Source organism: Euphorbia lathyris, chromosome 2 (assembly GCF_963576675.1).
Source record: "Euphorbia lathyris chromosome 2, ddEupLath1.1, whole genome shotgun sequence".
Taxonomy (NCBI): Eukaryota; Viridiplantae; Streptophyta; class Magnoliopsida; order Malpighiales; family Euphorbiaceae; genus Euphorbia; species Euphorbia lathyris.
This window is the reverse complement of record NC_088911.1, coordinates 10,985,635-10,993,956: the sequence shown is the minus strand read 5'-3', so window position 1 is coordinate 10,993,956 and position 8,322 is coordinate 10,985,635. Positions and strand designations below refer to the sequence as shown.

The window sequence follows — 8,322 nt, the reverse complement described above, 5'->3', positions numbered from 1 at the left end:
GCTTGGAGGCCGAACCTGGATAAATCTGCTGAGTAATATCTTTCTAACCTTAAACTCCTTAATATATATATTGCTTGCTTAAACAAAACTGACCAAGTAAAGAGGTCAAGCTGAGTTGTGCGCATTGAATATCTGAGCTCAGGAATAGACCCTAAGTGCTATCTCCTGACTCAAGTAAAGAAACTGACCTAGTCACCAGTTGACTAAGCCAGTGTCTTGCTATTCACTCAGCGCCGCTGTTAAAACCTTTTTCTTGAAGAAAAAGAAGTCTGCCCTAGAGAAAAAATTTTAAATAGTTCCTAACCCCCCCCCCTTGGAACTATACTTGTAACGTTATAAGGGACCAACATAATGCTGTGGAGTATGGCCTTGAGTTTAGCATGTGTAGTCGATAGGGAATATCCCAAAGGACCCCCACCTTCCATTAACACAAGTCCTTTTTAATCCCCTAGCAATGAATCTGAACGAGCTGAAATTGTCTGTTGGTCGGAAAGAGGCATCACACTTCACTTTGATTTTCCAAATCAGTGGAGGGGAACATTTCTCCCCCAGAATTGAAGTATGTGCCGTCGCCGGTGTTGGATTTTGTTCACCTATAATCTTTGTGCATTGTACTCCACTTTTAAAATGTCGTTCACCTATAATTGTACTCCAGTTTTGATAGGAGAAGAGTATTCGAAATATTTTTCTAAAAAATAATGAGATGAGATTCACCTAACCCAGCCTTTTATAGTGGATGGAGGCAGTGTTTTGCATTCCTAAATTCTCATAGGGCTCGTGTCGCATTGTGATTAGTGAACCAAACCTCGAAGGAATTGAAACTGTATGTTTCCTTGGGAAGCACATAACGCGTTCTATATCCTTAAAAGACTAAACTCAACTTATAAGGCCTTTCTGATAACATAGATGAATATTATATCTGTTCTTGAGCGGATCCAGATCTTTTCCTCATGATTATCAAAAGTCCTGAGACGAGTTTCCAAAATCCCCCCTCCTCCATCCATATTAAGTCGGTTACATATTATTCATTTCTTAGATACGAATTGTTAGACACGCAGATAACGTCTAGCTACAAAGGAAACCCAACTTTCTCGGTCCCTTTCCTATTCCAATACAAAGTCAATTTTTCTCTTAAATAGAGTAGGAGTCATCACTCCTATATATAAGGGTTCAACTACTTAGAGTTTGTCTCTTCTAGGTTCTTTGTTATTTTCTCTCTATTAAAGTAGAACTGATTTGAGTAACCAAGATTTGGGAAAAATTATAAAACTAGGTCAAATGGGAGGTCCATTTACATATTTAGATCAATTACCCAACCTACTACATATCTACATTATATATTTGTGATTTTTTCAAAATAGCCCAAACCTTTCATCTTCCCCCTTTCTTTTCTATCGGTTTCAACCTTCCATCTCCTGTATCCCGTGTATCGGTTTATCTTCCCCCTTCCTTTATACCTCCATTTTCTTCATCATCATGTCTTTTCTTCCTCTCTTTGTCTCTCTGTTTTTGTGAAGGATGGTTCTTCATCTTCCTGTTTCATGTTCGTCTCTCGGTTTCTTTCTTCTTGTATGAATTGAAGGCATGGTTGTTCGACGTTCTTCTGCGTTTATCATATATTTATTGTCGATTTCAATGGCAAAAGACAAAAATAAGATAGGTTTCTACCGTTTCATCTTCATCTTTTCCAGAAATTACTTCACAAAATGAGTTTTCGTCACATTTTGCGAAGTCTGTGAACAGAAAATCACCTGAAAATGATAATTTTGCTTCCCAGAAAGCGATTCTGCGAAGCCTGCGTAGCAAAATCATCATTTTCCAGTTTGTTTTTCTCTTTGTAGAATCGCATTTTGCGAAGCAAAATCATTCTTTTTCAGATGATTTTCTATTTGCAGATTCTCTCTGCGAAGCGTTTATTTCATTATTTCCATAAAATTACTTAATTTTTGTGAAGGGTGGATACAAAAGCATCAATCACAGTGATCCGTTTATCTTGAATACAAAAGCATCAATCATAGTGATCTGTTTATCTTGAATACAAGAGCAACAATCACAGTGAGGGGTGATTGGGATGTGATGAAGATGGTGAAATCTGTCGGTTTTTCTTGGATTCTTTCTTGAAAAGAAAAGAAAAATCACAATTATCATCTCAAAGGCCATTGATTCTGTATGACGCTGCCGATTTTTCTTGCTTCTGGAAAGCCTGGAAGCAAATTCCTGGGGTTTAGGATTTAGGGTTTGAATTATTGTTGCAATCTTGTTGTAAATTTTGATAATGTTATGATTTTAATGTTAGAATTATTGTTGCACTCTTGTTGTTATGATTTGAATGTTATATATCACTCCGCATTTTTTCGCAATTTGCAAAGCCTGTGAAGATAATATTTTCTTTTTAAAATATAATATTTATTAATTAATTAATTAATTTTATTTCAGTTTCCTCTATTTCATCATCGTTTAATTTCAAGGTTGAAGTAATTAATTTTGATTCTTATATTTACATGTGAATAATTTATTAATGCAAACACGTGTATGTATAAAAAAATATTGGTAAAAACAATCTATAACTCTAATTTATTAGTTTATTTGGACCATACCGTCACAAAGAGAATTATAGGTATTAATTCCTTACTAGAACCGAAACAAACAAATAAGGAAATTCAAGATCATTCCATTTCTTTTCTCTTTGTTTCTCTTTCTTAATTACATTTTGTTATCCTACCCCCTAGAAGTATTCTAGACAAGGGATAATTGAGAAGTATCTCAATATACTATGTGTTTTTAGGATAATCACACATATCTATTTTCTACATGTATTGAAGAAGATGTCCCCGTAAGCTTCTTGTTCCTTTATTTTATGATAATGAGTGGGTAAATTACATCAATGGTACCTGAATTTTACCATATTTATACTTTGGTACCTAGATTACATTTTATTTCAAAAATATATCTGAAGTAACGATGACCAGACAATTTAGTGTATTTTACCAATGAATGACCGGTCAACGTGAGTTTCATATGTTGATTACATCAATGGTACCTGAACTTTACCTTAATTCACATTTTGGTACCTGAATTTTATTTTATCCTAAAAACATAACTCAAGTAAAGGTGACTGAAAATTTTAGTTAGTGGCCGGATAACGTGAGTTTGACCATTTTAAACTAAACATTGGGATTCACCATACACTCAATGAACATAAAATTATAATAGTCATTTAATATATATATATATATATATATATATATATATATATATATATATATATATTAAATGACTATTATAATTTTATGTTCATTGAGTGTGTGATTGGTCTCAATTTTTAATTTAAAATGGTCAAACTCGCATTGACTGATCACTAATCGGTCAAATTTACTAAAATATTGGGTCATCTTTACTTGATGTGTATTTTTGGAGAAAATGAAATCTAGATACCAAAATATGAATTAGATAAAGTTCAGATACCATCAGTGTAATTTACTCGTCAAACTCGTATTGACTAGCCACTGACCGGTAAAATATACTAAATTGTCCGGTCATCGTTACTTCAGGTTTATTTTTGAGACAAAATATAATATAGGTATCAAAGTGTAAACTAGGGTAAAGTTCAGATGTCATTGGTGTAATTTACTCGATAACGAGTCTTCAATCTACTTACTAATAATTTTGCGTACCTTTAATCATCCCAAATCTATATTTTACGAGAAAAAAGCTTCAACAAGGACTAATAAGTCCATCAGCAGCTTCAAATCAATTGCCATAGATAATTTTGATATTTATAATCTCGGTTAGAAAGCTTATAGAAAATGATCCAAAAATATTTGAAATTTACTTAGGGTCAGTTTGGTATTACAATGTTGTAGCAAAAAAATTAATAACTTGTTTGGTAAATGTATGATACAAAGTTATGACTATATTTGTAAAAAAAATAAGTTGTGATAGCTACTCTTTCAAAAAAAAAACTATAAAGTGTAGATGAAAAACTGCTTTTAAAGTTTGAAAAAAGTTAGGACAGATAAACAAAACTTTATATGATTAGCAATAATCCATTATAGAAACATAATATATCCTATAAAATGAATTTCCAATTTTTATAAATTAGGAAAATATAACTTGAAACGTTTCGTACAAGTTTACAAGTTAGTACAACTTTCTAGGCAAAAAATAGTTGTTGATTATGTCAACAGGAGAAAAATAGAAAAATCTGATCACTATAAACTAATTGCAAAGCCTTGCCATGGTGATGCTAAAACTGCCAAAGAACTTCTATCAAGTAACCGAAGTTCATCCATATAGATCTGTAGGGTCTCTGTACTTAGTCAAACAATTTGATTCACCCTCTAAATTTTGGAGATATTTCCGTGTTTAAATGATCTATTAATCTCTAAAACTTGCTTAAAATGACCTAATAAGCAAATGAAAGAAGTTAATGAGATAACTCCAAAATTTAAAGAACTATCCAATTATTTAGCCAAATACAAGAGTTACTGATCTATTAAGTCATCTTTAAATGTAGAACAGTTGAAGCTTACACAGGCTGCATCTCTAAGTTGGTATGCCCATCATTTCTAGATGATAGAACTATAGCTTTATCGTTGTTGTCGGTAGAGTTCATCTGCTGAGCTGGTGGAGGGTTAACTATGGTCATAAGCATATCAGCATTCTCAGATAAATGGTTCTTCATCTCTCTGTGCTCCTGACACAAGGCACACCAGTGCATGCAACAGTGCACCAAGCATGGGTCACATGGTGAGTTCTGCAGAATAGCCAAGGCAGTTAGCATAAACTGACCATTACAAGAACGGAATAAGTTAGAGAAGACACAAGTTTGTTGTTGTATTTTGTACAAATTCGTGGCATTCAAAACACTTCCAAACTAGTATAAATAGGGGTTTAGGTTTGTGTTGAATGCATCAAAAAAATAAAAGCTCAAAAGTGAGTGAGCAAAGAACTGAGTGAGAATCAAATGTTGTGAAGAATTAAATAAGTGGTATGAATGATAAAAAGTTATTGTAAAATTTATGTTTCAATTAAATTAAATAAGTTTGTGTAATTAAGCCCTCCATAATTCAACAGGTCCCGATCCATAGTAGAATTTGTCATGTTGAATATATCAGAGAGCTTCTAAACTTGATCAAAAAACCGATTGATCTCTTGAATTTTATAGATGTCTTATTAACTCTCAACTTACTTAAAGTAACATCTTCACAACTTAAACTTGTGTAATGTGATCTATTGATTTTTTAAACTTGTTTAAAATGAACTATTGACATCCTAAATTTATTTAAAGTGATATACATCTCAACTTATTCACATCCTCTCAACTTATTCAAATCCTCTTTTATTACGTGTCACTTAGTACTTAAGGGTTAATAATATTCGTAAGTTCTTGGTGCTAAAGGAGACCTCTCTCAAGTTCTAAGAATTAATCAGTTTTAAGGTCAAGTTCATGGACTTGATATGTTATATATATATATATATATATATATATATATGAAATAAAAGTAAGTTGTGATTTTAACATTACCTTGAGATGATATTTTTTCTGCAACGATTGGCGAAACAAGCCAGTGTATATACCACACATCCACCAAGCAAAAAGCAGGCCCTCACAGATGAGGAAAGAAGTCTTGGGATCAATACCATGGAAAAATGCAGTAGCGGCTGCAAGTGCCATTCCACCTTCAACACACATGGCATGGCAAACGCACGCATTGGTCCAAGGAACATCATCTCTCATTGTTTCAACATTATGTCCAAACAACACACATGGGCAAAAGAATCCAGTGCGACCTACAACAGCCAAACCATGTAATCATAATTGTCTATAAGATAACAGTATTCCCTAAAGATTAAATACAGTCTCACACAAGAACAAGATTTACTGATGTAACCCGCTTACCGCAGATTCATTTGACACAATAATAGTCATTTAGATCATATATAATGATGTCAAATATATAGATTAAAAGAAACGATTATGATAACACGATAATCTGTTTTGAAATATGTATTTATGAATAAAAAAATTAGGAACACCATCAATAAGGAGCATGCAACAGAGTTTACCTACCATCACCATAGCCAGATTCAATTGTGTGGTTTCAGATTCAGTTTTTATATAATTATTAATTAGTGTTACTTTTCCACATCACATGACACATGCCATTTTACACTCATTTAATTTCAAATGCAAATTAAATAGTCAACTTAATATCCAAACTTAATTTTAGATTAAATTGATCACTAGCAAACTTCTGCAAGTTAGACATGGCATTTGGAGTAGCCAAAGTCATACACCACAGCCAGATTTCTGATCAGTTCCCATTAAATTGTTAATCTTTCCTTCACTGGCCCAGTAATCTAATTACTTTCTCCAAAATTAAACTCTAACCCACAATCTAAGATATATATCTGCATTTAGCAGCTTCGACCAAGATATTTTCCTCAGTTGGAAAATTTGACAACCATTACAAATTACAAATAGATAAATAAAAACACTTACGATTTGTCCGAATATCATAGCCTGTTATGCACTGGTATGTTCTCATTAAGGGAGCAAACATCAACAACAACAAAAAAATGTAAAATATAAAAAGCTAACAAGTTTTGAAATAGAACATCCATGTTAATGAAATCGGAGATTTAGCTATACTAGCAAGCATGTCTAACTTCATTAAGAGCAAGGATGTTGTTCAAGAAATTGCAACAATGTCAAACAAGCAAAGGACACCTAAATGGGAAAATATTTCACAGGTAGCAGCTACTTTTAACCATGTGGTTAAATTAGTTCCAATTACAGCTCACTCCACTATAATTATTGAAAATTTAAACTATTTTTTTTTACTGCGTACGAAAATAATTACGATCCACAACCATATTCACTAATCACGAAGGTAGGACGGTCGTAATTAGTGAGGAGCTCTGCCATTTGCAGATTTCATCAGCAATTACAGCGGTTCCATTGCCGGAAGTGTATGTCCCGTACTTTCACTGCACTGTAAAACTTCTCTCCAATTACAGCAAAAGTAAGCAATAAAAAATTGTTTTAACCAAAAGATCGAAAACAGCCCTTCTGATGAAATATTTTCTAACAAGCTCTACGTTTTTATTCGAGAAACAACAATGCCAAAAATTATAAAGAGCAAAATATATGAATTCTTACAACTCTGGCAATCTTGAAAACAGGCACATATCCCGGTTGTCCAATCTTCATCGGCAGGAGGCTCATAGCTCTCAGGCAAGGGTTGTCCACATTCTTCACATCTGTGAATAATTAACTGTTGAAAAAAGAGAGAGTAGAGAACTGTAACAAAATCGAAAACATAATAATCTGATAAATCCAGAACAAAAACAAATGAGACACTATAGCGCATTTCAATCAGCAAATGTTTCAGATTCATAAAAACAGAAATGAATGAAACAAACAGCCAAACAGAAAATTTGCCTGAGGAACTATAACAGGCTGATTGAGTTCGCCGGGAGTAATATCTTCCAGAGGACCATGATCCTTATTCAGTTTCACGTATCTAGATTGCGCAATTCCGTCCGCCATCTGAGCAAAAGCATCACCGGATCAAAAAACAATAATGACTGATAAAATGCATAGAATCAGAGAGTATGAAAACAGAGTGAACCTTGAAAAGAGATGGAAAGGAATGAGAGAAAAATGGATCAGATCAATGCAATGAAGAGTTTGGAGAAAAATGCGATCGAATTACAGAGATATAGATCTCAATCTCAGACTGATTGCTGCCTTTTGAATTCTTTTGTTATTTCACAACCGCGTTTTGAACTGAACCAAACACAATTATAATTGTTTCCATTTTTTCTTAATCTTATTTTGGAAACCGCCAATTTCTTTTCTACTCATGACGATTCGTGATTTGAGTTGACCGATTGAGGATGGACCTCCTACGTCGTCGTTTTCTGTATTTCCTTAACCAATTGGATAATATAAAGTGATAAATATCCATTTTACTTCACGTACAAAAATAGCATCAATATAGATTTAACATTTAAAAAATATTAATTTAGATCTTGATAACCGAACATGACACGTTATTTATATTACTACATTAAGTTCTGATTTCTCTTTCTACGTACAATTGATAGAACTTAACAGAGTAATATGAATAACGTATCACGTTCCATTATATAGACCTAAATCAATATCTTCTTTTAAACGTTAAGCTCATATTGATGTTATTTCGTATGTGGAGGCTAAATAGATACTTTTCCAAAAACCATAGATTTATTTTGATACCTTATCCCTAATATAAATATAACGTATAAAGATTAATTTTAGAATCAATTTAGTCC

General features: G+C 32.9%; 1 protein-coding gene across 1 annotated transcript; it reads right to left on the bottom strand.

Moving 5' to 3' along the window:
• Positions 1 to 4,072: 4,072 nt before the first annotated feature.
• LOC136220259 (cell number regulator 6) lies at positions 4,073 to 7,816 on the bottom strand. Its single transcript, XM_066008064.1, has 6 exons — positions 7,638 to 7,816; positions 7,448 to 7,555; positions 7,166 to 7,280; positions 5,528 to 5,793; positions 4,533 to 4,756; positions 4,073 to 4,405 (listed from the first exon to the last, which is right to left on the bottom strand). Exons 2-6 carry the CDS (start codon positions 7,553 to 7,555, stop codon positions 4,396 to 4,398), a joined length of 723 nt encoding a protein of 240 aa, XP_065864136.1. The 5' UTR covers positions 7,638 to 7,816; the 3' UTR covers positions 4,073 to 4,395.
• Positions 7,817 to 8,322: the final 506 nt, after the last annotated feature.